This window comes from Eublepharis macularius, chromosome 16, assembly GCF_028583425.1.
Source record: "Eublepharis macularius isolate TG4126 chromosome 16, MPM_Emac_v1.0, whole genome shotgun sequence".
Lineage (NCBI taxonomy): Eukaryota > Metazoa > Chordata > Lepidosauria > Squamata > Eublepharidae > Eublepharis > Eublepharis macularius.
This window is the reverse complement of record NC_072805.1, coordinates 31,173,723-31,191,184: the sequence shown is the minus strand read 5'-3', so window position 1 is coordinate 31,191,184 and position 17,462 is coordinate 31,173,723. Positions and strand designations below refer to the sequence as shown.

The 17,462-nt window shown below is 44.3% G+C and overlaps 1 protein-coding gene across 6 annotated transcripts; it reads left to right on the top strand.

Moving 5' to 3' along the window:
* The first annotated feature begins 610 nt into the window (after positions 1-610).
* ZDHHC1 (zinc finger DHHC-type containing 1) lies at positions 611-15,872 on the top strand. Of its 6 annotated transcripts, none has more exons than XM_055000942.1 (12): positions 611-785; positions 4,838-4,936; positions 5,743-5,997; positions 6,672-6,847; positions 8,330-8,431; positions 8,984-9,108; positions 9,736-9,894; positions 11,135-11,247; positions 11,722-11,804; positions 13,082-13,175; positions 13,964-14,072; positions 14,425-15,872. In XM_055000942.1, exons 3-12 carry the CDS (start codon positions 5,776-5,778, stop codon positions 14,967-14,969), a joined length of 1,728 nt encoding a protein of 575 aa, XP_054856917.1. In that variant the 5' UTR covers positions 611-785; positions 4,838-4,936; positions 5,743-5,775; the 3' UTR covers positions 14,970-15,872. The 6 variants fall into 6 exon arrangements, with proteins under 6 accessions (XP_054856917.1, XP_054856918.1, XP_054856916.1 ...); XM_055000943.1 differs by lacking the exon at positions 611-785 and adding an exon at positions 2,140-2,246; XM_055000941.1 differs by lacking the exon at positions 611-785 and adding an exon at positions 2,140-2,286 and having other exon boundaries at positions 5,776-5,997.
* Positions 15,873-17,462: the final 1,590 nt, after the last annotated feature.

Below are 17,462 nucleotides of genomic sequence, written 5' to 3'. Positions count from 1 at the left end.
GCCATAGTTACATGTATTGGGTACAACTTTGAGAGAGTGGTTTCACTGAGGGAGAAGCTGAAGAAACAGAAATGGTCTCTCAGCCATGATCCAGTGGTGAGTGAAGGCTCATAAAGGCTCATGAAGTCATTAAAGGGAGTGGAGAGCTGATATTTTGACATACTTCCCCGTTAGGTTTAGCTACATGACTAGGAGGCACCGAGGAGCAGTGGAAGATGGAAAAAAGTTCCAAGCATCTGTTTCTTTAAAATGCTTCTTGTCCATCCCACTAGCTATTCTTCAAGATCTGCCAGCATCTAAATTCCTTTCCTCTGATAACTTTCTCTTTTCCCAAGAAAAAAAAAAAACCCTTTTAAGTTTCAACTTGTGCATGGGGGTGTTATGGTGGTTTGCTAGGGCGTGGTCTCAGATTCCCAGTTGTGGACAGCCAGAAAAGGAGGGACGTCCTACTGTTTTTAAATATTTTGTACATTAGAATTCTCTCAGTCCTTTGGATTTCCTCCAGCTGTCCTATTTAGAGATTTGTTAATGTTTGCCGGATAGCCAGTTTCCACCAGAGCTTCACATGTTCTGGGAGGTACGTAACCGCAGCTGGTTTGTTCCTTAAGAGCTTGGAATAAAGCTGTTAGAGAAAAGGCAAGAAGGCTTTCCTCATTTGCACCTTTTGCTGGCAAAGGTATGCAGACTTCCAAGTTTCACAGAGCTGGTCTTCGGGCTGAAATGGCAAGGCTGTGTACATAATTTTCTCAAAAACCAGACCTGGGAACAGAAGCTTCTGAGAAAATGTAAGTACAACTTTCAGAAAAAATAGCAGGGTTTGAAAAGCCTGAGAAAATGGATCTCTATTCCTTTTTAAAAAAATGCCAGATGCTTAAACGTTTTAGTTTCTGGACTTACTTGATGAATGTTCCATAATAAACTCAGTATCTGAGACTCTGAGACTTAGTGGCTGTTGTGCTAGAAGGATTTATTTGTTAGTGGCGGGTGGATATTCTATTGCTACAGTGATTATATACTCTGTTAGTGATGCAGGGATTGTTTTCTAGGAACAGCAGCGCTCCGGTCTCAGCCTGCCCATCTAAATTAAATTTAATCAGGCTGGCTGTAATAAAATAACAGACTATGCATAAGTTTGGTGTGTCTGCATCTTCACATGGTTGGATGTTGCACTATAGCAATAATTTGCAACTGGATTGCCTGGTATGGACAAGCCAAACTAATCGATTATGATTGCCAATTCCAGTTTGGGGAATTCCTGGAGATTTGGGGGCAATATCTGGGGAGGTTAGAATTTGGGGGAAAGAGTTCAGAGGAAATATGATGCTGTAGAGACAACCCTCTGAACTGCCATTTTCTGGCACAATTCTGAGTAATTTTCATTGGTCCTAAGAAAAGGTACAACATGGCTTCCTGTCTTGAGTATTTGTTTTGGGCTTAGGCAGATTTCTGCATCTTGGATTTCTAAAGGTCTCTGGATTTGAGTCCAGTGGCACATCTGTCCGTCTGTTGGTCTATTTAAGACTTATACAGCCTCTCCCTCAAATGAGGCCCAAAGTGGTTTACATTAAAAACAATAAATGTTATATATTAAAACTAAAAAAAAAATTAGAGACCAACAAGATTTTTAGGGAGCTTCCAAGAGTCAAACCTCCCTTCGATACATAAATAGATTCATAAATGTATAAAATAAATACAGATAAATATATGTAAAATATGCATAAATAAAGATGGGTAGCTGTGTTCGTCTGTCTGTAGCAGTAGAAAAGAGCAAGATACATATAAGGATAGATGGACATACATTCTAGCTGTATCTGAAGTGAGATGTGACTTAAGAAAGCTCATACCCTCCCTACCACAAATGTTGTTAGTCTTACAGATGCTACTGGACTCTTGCTCTTCTCGATGCATAAATATGTCTAGGATCTCTAAATGTACCTCCCACTGCAAAAGTTGGATTATGAAGGGGAGGCAATTTATTTTGAACATTGTGGTATTCTGAGGAGAATTCCTATCTTGTGGGGCCCAGTACCTCTGCCTGCCATCAGGGGGCGGGCTGGCAGGAGAGTCGCTGAGGAGCTAGGAGGAGGCGGAGCTTGCCAGGAATGTGGGCGGAGCCTTCGCGCTGCTCGGCCTGTCGCCATGGAGACGGGCCCCGCGGCCTGCGCTGCCTGGAGCCTTCGGTCCAGCCGGGCCCATCGTGAAGCGCGGGGCCCTCCGCCGCCCTCCCGTTCCCGGGCATGAGGCGGGTGCGTGGCCGCTCGGAACTGCCGCTGAGCTGGGGGGATGGTGAGGAGAGGGGCCGGGGGCTCCATGCAGTGGTGGTGGGGGGCTTCCTTTGGCTGGTTAGGGGATTGTGGGGCGCCCTATAGGTCTCCGTGGAGGTGTATGAGGGCGAGGCCGGCTCCTGTGGATTTGTGCCTTCGGGCTGAGAGGAGGCAGGAATGGGGGGAGTAATTTAAGCCAAATAAGGAAATATAGGGAGGAAAGGGTTATAATACAGGTGATTTCTAGAGTTCTTGAGTTATGGATGTGCCTGTTTTTCCTTGACCCAAGGAACAGTGTCTGCACAAATATAACTTGCAGTCGTTTTGTAAGATGAAAGGGGGGGGTATGCCTAACAGTGCAATTCTAAGAAGAGTTACTCCCCTCCAAGCCCTTTGATTTGAGTGGCCTTAGACTTCTTAGGATTTTACTGTAAATCAACTGATATAAAATGTTTTCTTTATTTACAGCTCACCTTTCCCGACAAGACGTAAGGTGGAGTTCAGCATTTAAAACAGTGCAATAGAAACAGTTTAAGAGATAGACATAGTGTGATGATGTTGGTTTACAGAGGTTAAAACAATTGCAATAAAAACAGTGTAAGGTGGGACTTGGGGGGGGGGAGAATGCAAAAACTGAATTGTAGAAATTAGAAAGCAGTGTGGTAAATAAATAGTAAATAAAATAATATAAACGTAATCAGTGAGCAGTCCTCTTTAAAACCAATACATCAACTTTAAAATCAATAATAATGCAGGAAATAATAGAAAAAACTAGTTGCCTGTCTTGTGCAACTTGGCTAACACAGGAGTTCTTTTTGTGTGCTTTCAAATGCTATAATAGGGCCTCTTTATTCATGTGACTTGCTTGGATAGTTATTCTGCTGTGATCGAAACTAGTAATATTTTTATCAGCCATTTTTCTAAGAATACTGAGTATTTCTCACCATCTCATAAATCCATGCAACGACCTCACAGGTAGGCTAGTACTATTATCTTTATATATTACAATTGGAATTTGCTTAAGGCTGCTTTACTGAGTTTATGATTGCAGTGAGATTTGAACTCAAGAAATCCAGCCAAGGATTTTACAGTAACAAAACACAAGAGGCTATCCCCAGTAATGACAGTCCCAATACACAAAATATACATGGGGAAAAAAATCAATTGCCTGAAAATATTATATGTACAAATACAAAATCTTTTATATAAGTGTTTTCACATCAATATAGATGAATAAATACAAATAAGATGGTCACCATCCTGATGTGCGCTGAATGAGAATGCATGAGAGATTGTTTTTGGTGATTCTTTGAAAAGTGTTTCTTTGGTGGAGTAACATCTGGCCCCTGAGGAAGTGGATAGAACACGAAACAAGCTGATTTTGCTGGCCGCTTGTAGGGCGGGGGGGGGGACCCCTTCGGGGGACCCATGACATCTTCGTGGTTCCACCAGTCTGCAAAAGAAGAGAAAATATAATTTAATAAGGACTATTTCAGGGTCACTACTGAATATACTTACCTTTGACTGTTGGTTCCATCTGGTCAGTGGAGGACAGTTCTTGACAAATTGTTTCCATTCCTGGATATAGAGGATCAATTTCGGAGGTGGCTATTTGTCAATATCTTCAGCATCTAAGTGAAACTGACACAGAACTTAGAGACTCTACTTTGTAGGACGTTGTAGACTGAGCGTTCGTTTCTTGTATAAGGTGTATTGAGCACTTATCTTGTTTGTATTTATTCATCTATATTGATGTGAAAACACTTATATAAAAGATTTTGTATTTGTACATATAATATTTTCAGGCGAAGGATTTTACAGTGTATTTCAAAGCAGAGTAACACCCTTCTAAGCTAGTTGATCTCAGTGTACTTAGAAGAGTGTAACTCCGTTTAGGATGCCACTGCTAACCACTACGCTGCCCAAACTGACAATCACTGTCCAAGGCTATTGTAATCCACAACTAGAAATTTTTGGCATGTTTTGTGAACTGTACAACATGCAGATGTGCACATGTTACAAAACTCCAATCTAATGCTCATAATGGCTGCATTCTGACATCTTACACATCCCTGTTTATGGCAGCACAAACATACATCTTTGTCATACTCATGTATTTTCTTCATATCCCTTCCCTCCTTCCTTTGTATATGGAAACTGATTTCAAAGTTTCTTGGTTTGGTAACCCTTCCAGATTTGGACTTTGTTTTCTCCCCCACCAACTGTTATTGTAAACCTTGGTTTGTTTCTGGTTTAGAATCCTAATTTGTGCAGAGGAAACGAAGTCCCAATTGCCCAGGTTGTCTATATTTGAAAGTCATAGCAAAGGTCTTGCCTGCAACAAACTATTCTATCATACCTGCCTTCAGTGGATAGGGACAAAACAGGTTAAAGAGGCTGGCTAAAAGTATGTTTTTTCTTTAAAAAAAATACCAGATTTAAATCTCAAGGTAGATCTCCTTTGTATTTCGAAGGTTGTGGCATTTAAGCTTGTAATGCCTTTAAAAAAACCCAGTGTTATTTTTACCATAATTGAATCCTTCTAATGTACTTTGACTTCATTTTACTTGCAGAGAAAAGGGCTGTGGGTCTAATGAGAACGTTTTAAGAGCTGCATGGTTGTCCTAAGGAGGCCTGCACTGTGAAACTGAGAAAATCACCTTGAGGCTGGGGTAAGGGGAAGCCGCCTTGAATTTCAGTGGAACTTTTCTATTTGTCAAACAGCCTCTCAAGCTATCAGGCAACTAGCCAGTATTTCCTGGAGAGAAACTAACAGATGTAGGTTGGGAATTGTGTTCAGAGATGTGATGTGCTAAGATTTTCTATTGATTATTTAAATTATTGGGGGTTTTTTTGTGATCTCGGTTAGATGGAGAACTCAGACAGATGAGACTAAGATCAGGCACCTTGTTAAAAAGCACATTACAGACATATACAGTCTCAGTTTGCATCAATGGCATTCCCTATGTGGGGAAGAAGGAGGGTGTTTTGCTATTTGTATCTGGGCTCCCTGCTTTGTTAGCATTTTTAAGGGGGGGGAAACGGTTTTTAATAACATATCTCATATCTTCTTTCAAATGCTGGTAGCAGAGTGGAGAACTTCAGTTAGAGAAATTGAGTGCACATTGAAGGATTAAACCACCTCTTTCTTCCCCATATGACTTCAAGATAAAATGAGACTGCCTGTGACTGAAATGTACATTTGAGGGACAGAACAAGACCTGTAATCTTCATCTAATCTGCTAGCACCCTGAGACAGTGACTTTTTTAAGGTCACCCGTAAACTCTATGGCAGAATGGAGATTCAAATGTAGGTATCATCAATCTTAGCCCAGCATTCAAAGCACTACACCGTATTGAAAGGCTTTTATTTTCTGTGGGGGGGAAATGAGCACTAAAGCTCTAGCTGCTGCTATTAAATCTTGTCTTTCAGGGGCTCTTTCATGCCAATCATCTTCACAGCTACTCTCCTTTTCAGGCAAGGGCTGTTTTCTTTTTCGGCTTGCTGTAGATGAACATCTGCAATAAACCGCCTAATAAGACAGCTCCAGAGAAGACGAGTGATGAAGCAGCTCCTGCGGTCCAATCCCAGCATGCCCGGAGAAACGGCTGGAGCTGGCCTCCTCATCCATTCCAGTTTATTGCCTGGCTGCTCTACCTCTTCTTTGCCCTGGTTAGCTTTGGCATCCTTGTGCCGCTCCTGCCTGTTCATTGGGTTCCTGCTGGGTATATTGTATCCTTTTGGGCTGCTGATGCAATTGTCATGAGTTAATGGTGAGATTCTTGCCATAATTTAGGAACTGATAGGAAACTCTGGCCAAAGTCAGTGATTGTTCCTGTTGTTTCGTTATGATCTTTGCTCTTCTCCAGTTGGTTGGATTGTTGCATTTGAGAAATACTTTTAAGCCTTTGTCCTTTGGTACTCATTAGAAAGAGTAAAAAGATTTACCATGCCTTGTGCATCTGATGCAATGAGGGCTGATTCATGAAAGCTTATACTGAAATGAACTTAGTCTTTAGGTTGCCTCTGGACTCATGTTTTATTTCATTACATTTTGAATGCTTCTGGCCTCTTGTGAAAATGCTCTTTATTGATAGTTCTATCTACATCCACTGTTAAGTTTTGAATCCTTTTAAGGCCCAGTTAGTGGCAAACAGGAATGACACTTTTTCTAAATAGAAGATTTTTAAAGTGGAGCCTTGGAAGCAAAGGATTAAATATATATGATTGTGGTGGTGGAATTATGGTGACCCATGGTGGGGTTTTCATGGCAAGAGCCTAACAGAGGTGGTTTGCCATTGCCTGCCTTTGCAACCCTGGTCTTTGTTGGAGGTTTCCCATCCAATTACTAACCAAGGCCGACCCTGCTTAGCTTCTGAGACGATCCTTAACCATGCCCATTTCAGTGTCCAGGAGTATTTTTTCTCTGCCATGTAATAGTTCACCTTACAGCAGTTTCCATCGATCCAGCTGATGACAGCGTGCGTGAAAAGAATTACCAGGGGCCCCTTGCCACCTTCAATCGTAGCCAGCATGCGCATGTCATTGAGAACCGCCACTGTCACATCTGTGATGTGAATGTGTAAGTACAAGTCAGCCTTGCTCTTCCTTGCTAGTATGTTGAGTTCATTACATTGAATTCTCTTGTGGACAGTGGCCAAGGCTTGGAACATCAGATGGAGCATATGAAAGCTATTCTAGTTGTGAGATGATACTTCCCCTTCCCTTGCTCTCACTTTAAGCAGATTTTATTTATTTATTTAAAATATTTATAATCCTGCCTTATTAGTTGCACCCAAGGCAACTAATAAAGCAACAACTAGTTGCAAATACAGACACACACAAAGCCATAATACTCCATTGACAAGAGGAAAAACGATACATTGGATAAAAATAGACACGACAAAAACAACACACAGGATAAAAGCCAGATCTACAAAAACTGTTTGCCCTCCATCAAATGCCCTATGGAATAAAACCATCTTATGTTCCTTCCTAAAGGCAGTGAATGAAGGTGCCCTCCACCCTTGCTCTGTTAAGCCATTCCACAGAACTGGACTTGCTGCAGGAAAAGGCCATAAGCTAACTGTTACCAGAAAGGCAATCCTAAGAGAGGTGTTTTATCTTTATTAATATCCTACATTTTCTCCAGGAAATACAAGGTGCCCTGCAGAGGGACTCCCAGGAGATCTCCCAGGCAGAAACCGATCAGCCCCAGGCCTGCTTAGCTTCAGCAAGGGAACTGTGTGATTTGCCTTCAGGCTGCGCCCTGGGTCATAAGCCTGAGTCCTGTGATCATTTCCACTATTAGCCATTAATGCTGTCATTCTTAACGGCTCTTACCATCTCTTCAAATTTGTCATTGATTTTTCAAGTGTTAGTTGTGGGTCATCCTGCCTCTCCATTTTACTGCATGTCCATGATAACTGCCCGGTGTGTCACCACTGCATTGTGTTTGGTGGTAGGAAGTGGTTGTGCATGTATTGTGGGCTGCTATATGACTTGCGCCAGTACTTGCACTGAAAGTGGTTCCTTAGGACTTCCTGTATAGCCAGTGAACCACTTTGTGTCATTGCTTGCGACAGCCTGGGAGACATAGACCAGAATGATAGAAGGAGGTGTGCTGGCATGAAGCCTGGCAGTTAGCAGTAAGTAAGAGCCAGTTCATGGACTTGGGCCGCTCCAGTTCATTTCAGAGGAATTTAGGTTATGGTCAAATATATAGATTGGTTTAATTGGGTTTGTAGTCCCTTGTAGAAAGAGAGAGTGGTGTTGATCCAGCCATCTTCTCAGGATCCTTCTTCCAACTGTGAAGTGATTCTTCCAACAAAGAGCCATTTCAGTTGAAGGAATGCTCCTTACGCTGGAGGAAAGCTTCAAAATTTGCTCAGTGGAGTGGGGGAATAGGGGTACAACCAGTCTGGAGTACAACTGGGTGTGTTAATTCCCCACCCCCTCCTGTATTTTTTCATCTGGTGGTGCATCCTCCGTAGGGATCGGTTCCAGATGGTTTGCTCTGCCTTGCCATGTCTAACTCTCTGCATCTTTCCTTTCTTATTGTTAGGAGCTCCAAATCAAAGCATTGCGGGACCTGCAACAAGTGTGTGTGCGGATTCGATCACCACTGCATGTGGCTCAACAACTGCGTGGGAGAGAGGAACTACTGGTATGGGTCTGGCAGCATTGATCTCTTTCAGTGAAACTAGTGGAGAGCAGCTCAGTCGTCTCCCTCCAGAATTTAAATACTTATCTGTCCCCCCTTTCAAACTGTAAGCTACAGATCAGACTGGGTTCTGAAGATGGTTGGGGAAATTAGGTACATGCCTTTTAATGTAGCCATTAGAGGACCACAGCTTAGAACTTTTGGAGTTCTTGGGGGCTTCTGGTTCAGATGCTTACCTGGACCCATGGCTCCAGGGAATGAGTCATCCCATTGTCCATCTTGCTCGCTTCCCTCTGGCTAATGAGCACGCATTTTTGCATCAGCATTGGGATAAGTTAATGCCTTTTGGGGGCGGGGGGCAAGGATGTTGCATGTTGAATCCAAAGTGTACAATCCTAGCTATGTGCTGCAAAACCTGTGTTTTGGGGGTGGTTTTTCTTCTAATCTGATAGGCCTGGTCAGTCGTGTGATTCTGGAGAAGTCAGGCCAGGAGTCTAGTGCTGTGTCCTGTCCCTTGTTGGCCTTTTGCTAAAGATTTTTCTGCTTCCTTGGCAGGCTATTTCTGAACAGTGTGATATCGGCCATCCTGGGCCTTCTCCTCATCCTGATTATCGCTTTCTACATCTTTGTGGAGTTTTTCCTTAACCCCATGAGGTTGCGCACTGACCAGCACTTTGAAGGTATCACCCTACACTCTGCACATGGACTGTCTCATCATAGCAGGGATTCTCCTTTGGGCCCACTTAGAGAACAGTTCCATATACAAGTATTCTAACAGTTGTTCAGAGGACTGCCGTGGCACCTTAGAGATGAACAGAATTTATTCCAGTTGCTTAGTTAAAGCTGATGTGCATTGGATTTGGAACAGTATTGGCAAAGGCATTTGTGGAGTCCGGAAAGAGAAGGGAGGCGAAGTAGAATAACTTGGGATACCTAAAGCCTGTGTTGCTCCGAGTCAGAACTTATGCTAGAACAAATTGATGTTAGTCTCAAAAATGCCATAAGATCCCTGTTTTATTTTTCTGCCTCCAATTAACACTGCTATCCTATTTAGAATTTTTAACACTTGTACACTATCCTTATTAAGCCCAAGAGGGGCTTGATGTAAGCATTTCTCACTGTTTACCTTTGAAACAGACATGCCCAGTCTTCCTGGAAGTGACACCTTCTGACGCGGAAGCTGCCTGTTTTTACTCACTGCATATGCCCAGAATCGTCAAAATGTGTTACTTCAAATATTTTATATCTGAGTCCTGACTGAGACTTGGTTCTAATCCTCCCGTTTCCACTGTTTTTCTTTTCCCGAGGTTTAAAGAACCAGACGGACGTGTGGTTTGTGTTCCTTCCTGCTGCTCCCATCGAGACCCAAGGTCCTGCCATTTTGGCACTGTCTGGGATTCTGATCGTGCTGGGGCTGCTGACCCTGTTCTTATTGGGCCACCTTCTGATCTTCCACATTTACCTCAGTAGGTGTTGCATTCTTGTTTGTACTGTGAGAGCTGTTGTAGCACAGGGGTTAAATGGTTCAGCTGTGAATCAGCACTCTACTGGTTCAAATCCCACTACTGCCATGAGCTCAGCAGGTGGCCTTGGGTCAGCTGCTCCTCTCAGCTGTATTGTGGGGCTAATAATAACACTAACTTGTTAACCGCTGTGGGTGAGGCAGTAATCAGTCTAGAAAAGTGATATATAAGTGCAGTTGTTGTTGTTGTTGTTGTTACTACTACTTTTGCCCTCCTCTTGTCTCTCACGCACACACAGATGCACGCTGTGCAGAAGCAACTTCAAATTGTTTCTTCTCTTTGGAAATGCCTGGTTGCATCATCTTTCGCGCCTGTTTCCACCCCCCAGGATAATCTATGTGCCTTTAATTTATTTGACCCAGATTGCCATCTAGACATGGGAAGGGAAGAGCAAAGTCGAACAAAAGACCTGCAATTATTGGATTGGGTGCCTGGCTGTTATTTTTGCTGTCTAGTTAAAGTTGATGTGCAGTGGTTTGAGAACAAAGGCGAGCAAAGCATTTGTGGAGTCTGAAAAGAGAAGGGAGGTGGAGTTGAATAACTTGGGATTCCTAAAGCCTGTGTTGCGCTATAATTCTGTGAAAGGGAGCAGAAAGGGGCAGCAACCAGGACTATGAGACACCCTCCATGTTGACTAGTTGGTTTGTGTGGCAGGAGTGGAGGAAAGAGACATCAGACAGGGCGCAGGCTGAGACAGCGGGGTGAGGTAGTGGGGTGGCTAGAGCTCTGTGATCTTCAGCTCCCTGTTAGAACACAGTGGAATCCACTGAACAGGAACCACAGAGAATACACAGGAATCAGGAGACCTCCGGGGTAGTGCTGCTGTGCCTACCTGCCCGTTTTGCATGGACCCATCTTTCCTTTGAATCAAGAGTTAGATGAGGTTGGTTGAAGGGAAAAATGGTTCTGGAGTTCCAGTTCTGGATTTCTTGAATTGGTGGTGTTCCTGTTGCCCCTCTCCAAAAGTCATCAATGGGTATTGCTTCTGAGTGGGAGGATTTGCGTGCAGCATTTTCTTGAGCATGTTTGCCGTATGATTTAACAATGCAAACAGAATAGTATGAGAATCGGTGTTGTTAGCAATTTTGAGTTCTTCCACCAAGCAAGCTGTATTCTCTTGATGTCTGATCAGGCAGATTTCCCTTCCTTCCGATTCAATGCTCTCTCTTCCCTACTTCCCTAGTTTGGCACCGAATGACTACCTATGAATACATTGTGCAGCAGCGCCCACCACAGGAGATGAAGGAGCCTGAAAAGCAGCTGGAATCCTGCCCTCCCCAAGTGAGGCGTATTCAGGTGAAGTTTGCAGTTTTGTCTTCCGTCCCCTATAAATAGACTGGTACTTGTTCAGCATTTCCACTGGCTCACAGGAACTAGAGTACTTACATTCGAACCTTTTATTCATTTTGTGCTGTAATGCATTTCATCTGTTCTTGAGAATTGGGAATAATGTGGTCTGGCCACACCATAAAGCCCTTGAGCGCTCTAATTCTGTACAGCTTGACTGTACAGATAATGAAATATGTCATCTAGCGCAAAATGGATTGCTTCTGGAAAATCAGGTTCTCAGTGGCAGAGGCCCCTAAAAGTGAGCAGAGATAGAGCTCTTTCTTCTTGTTGTGTTTCCTCTTTACTTTACTTCCAACCTTACTTTGAAATGTGTTGAGAATATCCATCTGAGAAACAAAATCACTTACAAAATTTAAGAAAATAATCCCAGTTCAGCACGTTGCCTTCCTGACATCCTGAAAACTTCTTTATATGGTTTAGGAAATGCAGTTTTATGCAGGAAGTCTTGGATATACCAACCCTGAGATTCAGAGGGAAGATTCGGGATTAACCTCAGGGAAAGAGTGAGTATAGCAAATCAAATGGTATTTGTATAATTAGTTTTTGCAGTGAGTTGTTGTCATGAATGTAAAAGCACCTATCTGCATGAAGGTACTCTCGAAGTTATAGCGCTCGATGTACTTCTGCCTTCTAAATGTAACTCTTGGGTGCATCTGCTGAAATGGGTCACAAAAACTGATGTGATGATACATTTGCTAAGCTTTAAGGTGCTGCATGTCTCTTTGTTTACCCTTCACACTGACATTCTCTTGACTGACATTTTTTTCATCCAAAGAAATTGAGGCAGTTCTTCCAAACTAGAACTTCAGTAACAAGAGCTTGATTGACTTTAAAACATCCCCCTTTTTAAAAAATACTAATGATAGTTAATATTTAGTGCACATTTGCTTGGTTCTCTAAAAAATTGATATTGTGCCTGAGTAATCTTTACAACAACCTTCCGAAGCGGGCCAATATTATCATAATAGTTGTTAAAGAGAAGGTATCTGAAGCTGAGAGTGAGTGGTTTGCTGAAGGCAGTTTGTAATTGGGTTGTGAGTCAGAGGGGTAAAGCGCCAGTTGTATGTTCTTGCCTTTCTTTATAATCTGTTACTGGACTCTTTGAGAACAGGCTTAAGATAACATTCTGCTGTGTTATGATGACTTGATTGGTACGAGATAACAAACTATATTTTTCTTGCCTATCCATTTTCTTGCATGACAGCCTCTGGTGAAGGTGCGTGCAAGAAATGTTCCAAGGAAAACAAAAGCAAGAATGCTCGAAGTTTGTTGTAGGCCAACATTCATTTCGACAGGTGAAAGGGGAGAAGGTGATTGTTAGAAGGGAAAAAATGGTGAAGATTAATGAGTCTGGACTGACAGGCTTTAGTGTCTGAGCACAGCACCGATTATTTCTTTTTTCCCCTTATGCCAAGCCATAAAATAGATCAGGGTTACACTTCCTTGTTAATGGAAATTATTTCTTTGCAGAGAACAGGGTAAGGCCTCTTGTAGTGGGAACCCCACAACATCAGTCTTAATCCAGATAAATAAGACTAATAGTGATAAGATAAATATTTGTTCCACTTTTCCATGTATTGTCTTTTGTTTGAGCATTCTAACTCCACCTGTAAGGGGATGTTCCATAAGGTGATTGTCGGCTACTGACAGCAGCCACGGAACGCACCAGAACATGTGCTAGCAATATCCTGTTGGCAAAGGGATCCTGGCCATGCAGTTCATTGTGGCACAGGGGTCCAGAAGTATGTGAGAAAACCAACAGTGACAATTTTGTTTCCAGCCTATCAAAGTTTTGCACGCGCAACGACGGCTCAGACTCCAAGCTCATCCTATCCCCCGAACTTTCAGAGGTGCCGGTTGGAATCCCACCACAGGTGAGTGAGAGCATAGCTGTGAATTCTCTCCTAGGGTGTCAGCACACTGTGCTGCTGCTCATAAGCACCAGGCATAAGTTTCTTTATTTACTTCGTTTATAGCCCGCCATTTCTCGCTGAGACTCGAGGTGTATTTTTAAAACATTAAAAAAAAAATTGCACCAAAACAATGAACAATGCAATAGGATTACAAAATTAGAAGATAGCGCAGATGGAAAAGGCACATTAACGCATGACACACTATAAACAGTGCAGAGAATGGAATTCCAAGAGTAGAAGACAATGTAGTCAGAGCAGGATAATATATACAGTAAACAGAGCAATAGACGACAACCCTGTCCCCTTTATATAAGTGTCCTGCTCAGCCACCGCGCAGCCTTGTCCGAAGTGCTCACAGGAAGCTGTGCGCATCCTACGGAGATGATAATAAGAGGCAGAAGGCCCCCTTGGGCTGCCATCCTGGGTGCTTCCAGCCAAGAATTGCTGCTGTCTACCATAGCAGGCAGTGTCATAAAACTCGGGGGTTCCACCCTCCTCATCCCTCCAGAGAGTTGGTTGGCTTCCATTCCAGCCAGATGGTGAGACATCACTTCCACAGGCCCCCAGAGTACCCTTGGAGACCCTCCTGGGCCTGCAGACCTCGGTTTGAGATTGCTGCCCTAAGGAGATTTCAACCACAGCCACGTGGCCCTGGCTGCACCATTTGATAGAAACCCATAAGGAAGCAATGCATGACCGTCATTACATTAACTAACGTGGTGCTGCTTTCCCTGGCTGTGTGATTTCAGAAGAAGAAGAAGAAGAAGCGGAAGAAGCACAAGGGTTCCTCTTCTCTGGCAGAGGAAAGGTCCAAGGAGATGGTTGCCCCCTGGTCTTCTCTTCCAGTTTTGCAGCAAGGTAAGGCTGGTGGGAAGCGTTCTGTAGAGTCCCTTTCCAGGCCAGAGCGGTGCGGGGGAGCCTCTTCCTTTCCCTTGCTTGCAGGATTGTGCAGTCTCTGATGTGGGCCACGCCGAAAGGATACAATCCTTGTGGGCAGGTGCGACCATCAGATGACCAAAGGGCATCTTGTAGATTTAAGCTGAAAAGCTTTGCTGGCTACTTTCTCTCGCTCACTTCTTTCTGTAAGCCAGACCATTTCTAGTAATTTCACATTTAAAATGCTTCGGCGCATGCTCCATTTTGCCTGCTCTTCTGTAAGAGGAGGGAAATAAAAAACCCTGATGGCTCCTCCCTCCTTTTTCACTTGCAGAACTGTCAGTCACAGCTGCTGCCTCCTCCTCCTCCTCCTCCTCCAGCCTTCGCCTCCCCATTCCGGCTTTCCCTCCCCAAATAGTCACACCCACCGGTGGCAGCGGTCCAGTCCAGGCTGCAGGCCCTCCAGCTGATTACCATTCCGAGTCGGCCGAGTCCATGGATGAGATCCCTGTGGCCCAGACACGCTTGGGAAGCAGTGCCCTGAACGGCGCTTCTAAGAACCACCCGAGCAGTGCCAGGCAACTCCCGTTCCCCTCAGCTCCCTCCCAAGAGGGAGGAGAGAAGCTTCAGAACACGGGGCGCAAAGCCAAAAGGAAGAACGGTCAGCTGGCTGCGCAGCCACCGGAGGAAGAGCTGGAACTGTCTCTTAAGGTCCCGGCGGTGTTTGTGAGCACAAGCAGTGGGGAGCCACCCATCCCCAACGCCTCCCAGCCCAGCAAACCCTCTGAACCCCCTCACAGAAAATGCTCCAGCAAACAGCACGTGGATGATCAGGACTTCCACATCTGGGACACAAGCACCAGCACAACTGCCGCGTAGGCACCCCGTATCATCCAAGGGAAAGGCAAGGGGGTATGAGGTGCTCACGCTCCCAAATAGATTTGTGTTCCAAAGATTTAGAAATGAGTGATCTATCTTGCTTACTCCAGCTTGCAGGTCTTGGCTTTATGGGGGTGGGTGGGTGTTCTGTCGCCTTTGTGGCTTCTGCAGCAACGTCATGAATGCTTTTGGAGGGCTGCTAAATGGTAAACTGCTGCTCCAGGGCAGCTGTCTTCCCTCAGTGTGTGTATCAGAGAGTTGGACAAATAAGGGTTGAATCTTGGTGCTTTAACTGTTATCACTGGCCCTCTGCTGGACCTTTTCAGAAGCAAAGCGACACCTTTTGCTTAACCTAGTAATTCCAACAAGGTGTCAGAAATGGCTGCATCACATCCCTTGTCGGGGGAAGAATGGGTTGGAAAGGGTGCCAGTTCTCCAGTTGAAGTGCATCCATTTCACCCTGTTCTAGAAACTGTTCTCAATTTGTCTGTCTCCCTGCTTATTTACAAGGGAAGGTACAAAGTGCATCGTGTCTCATGTAAGCATTCCCTCCTCTACGACGGCTTGCAATGCAGCTTTATTGTTAAAAGCTGGCCTGACAGAAGAACTCCCATCTCAGTTCTCAAAAGTCAAGGCCAGTAGCTTTCTTTGCACATGGTAGCCTGAGGCTCCTTGTGTACTTTACAGATTGGTGCTAAAGAAGGGCCCAAGAAGAGACACCTTGTGCTGACTCTGGATTTAGGTTGCAAATAAAGAGCGCTGCCTTCCGGTGTCTGCAGTGTGAGAAAGGTTAGTGAACCTTCCTCAATGCTTTCCCATTCTCCATGCAACAATATTCTAAACCTTGACTTGCACAGGTCTTCTGAACAGCTCTGGGCACAATAAAAAGTTTTTCTATCCTCTTTGCTAAATCTTTTCCCCCTTCTTTTTCTGCCCCTGCCTCTCACGAGGATAAAAAGTGATTTTTCCCTTTCTGGATGCTCAGCTTATCTTGGGGAAGATCCTATTACAGCTTTAGCAGAACACCTTTTTGCAGCTGGCAGGTTGTGTTTTGCAATCAGTGTTCAAATCCAGCTCCAAACTACCGCAACTTTTCACGAGTTAAATCTTCTATCGGTAACAGTTGCCATGATAGTTGCCAGTGGGTAGCCATGTTGGTCTGTGTTAGAAGAGCAATATTTGTGCCTAATAGCATATTCAAGACCAAATAGATTTCCAAGGTATGAGCTTTTGAGAGTCAGAGCTCCCCACATCGGATATCTGACTGCTCATACTCTAGTCTTTAAGGTGCTGCTGGACCCAAATCTTGAAGTTCCAAGATGTTACTGACGTTGGTATAATCGCACTTGGGTTTTTGAAGAGCTATGGAACCATAGCTTAAATGGTGGAGTTTCGTGAAGGTCCCTGGTTCACCTGGCAATTCTAATTAAAGGGATCTCTAGGGGCAGAGCTGGGCAAGTCCTTTGCTTGATATCCCAAAGACCCAAAGTCTTTGTCTGAGTAGAAGATGCTGACTTGACAGACACAACGGTGTGAACCCATACAAGGTGGTTTCTTCCACTCAGTGTGTCCGAGATGACCAAGATTAATTTTGTAATGTTTTGTCACCATCTTATTTCTAGGCCTTTCGTGGGTTCAAGTCTGCCAAAGATCTAGAAAGAACAAAGTGTGGAATTCTCTCGTGGCTGCCTTGTCCCAACGCATCCAGTACTAGTTATATTCTGAAGTGAGAGATTGCTTATCTAGACCAGTTGGGTTTATCCACCCTGAGAGCTCAGCCTGGTCTTGTGTAAGTTTTGGGATCTTCTAGGCACTGTTGGCTGTCATGTGGATGTAAATTTTGTATCTCACAAATCTTCTGATGGCCTCTAGAGGGCAGAATCTGAATAGCTATGAGGCAGAGCCCTCGCTCTTGGGTCCAGTTGCCTTCACCAGTTTTATTCCTGCACTCAACAGCCGCAGTGCTTCCTGATTGTTTTTGTGTTTGTGTGTGTTATCAGGTGTGATAGATTTCAGGTGGAGGCAAGTGGTCCCTTCTGAGCCTGGAGTAAAATACCCTCTGTTGTTGTTGTTGTCCTGCCTGATGGCAGCCTGTTTCTGCACCGTCTGCAGGTTGCTGCACTGGGGTTTCCCCAGCAATTCCACGATGGAGTTTCCCATCAACCTTCCGGGATATGATGATTCCTTGCTCTGCTCCATCCCAAGCTTCTGCTGTTTGCCTTTGTAGGCAGCAGCCCTGGGCACTGTGCCCTTTCTCTTGTCACATCCTGTTAGGCCTTTTCCCACTCCTGGAAGCAGCAGTGCCCACATTGCTTTAGGGAATACGGGGAGCAGACTTAGTCCTGCAGAACAAAGAGGAGGGTCTAGGCTCGTCTGCCCAGGAGACTCCGTAAGGGGAGAGGAGGTTCCACCAGGCATTGATGTAAACAAAAGTTGGCTTGAATCCCGTAAAAGGAGCTGTGCCGGGGAAGGCCAGGTCCCGCTTGGAAACCT

Excerpts from the sequence above, each read along its gene's own strand:
- ZDHHC1 (XM_055000942.1), top strand. The coding sequence starts at position 5,776 with ATGAACATCTGCAATAAACCGCCTAATAAGACAGCTCCAGAGAAGACG. Across the intron at positions 6,848-8,329 it reads CACATCTGTGATGTGAATGT|GAGCTCCAAATCAAAGCATT; the intron begins GTAAGTACAAGT and ends TCTTATTGTTAG. Across the intron at positions 8,432-8,983 it reads GTGGGAGAGAGGAACTACTG|GCTATTTCTGAACAGTGTGA; the intron begins GTATGGGTCTGG and ends CTTCCTTGGCAG.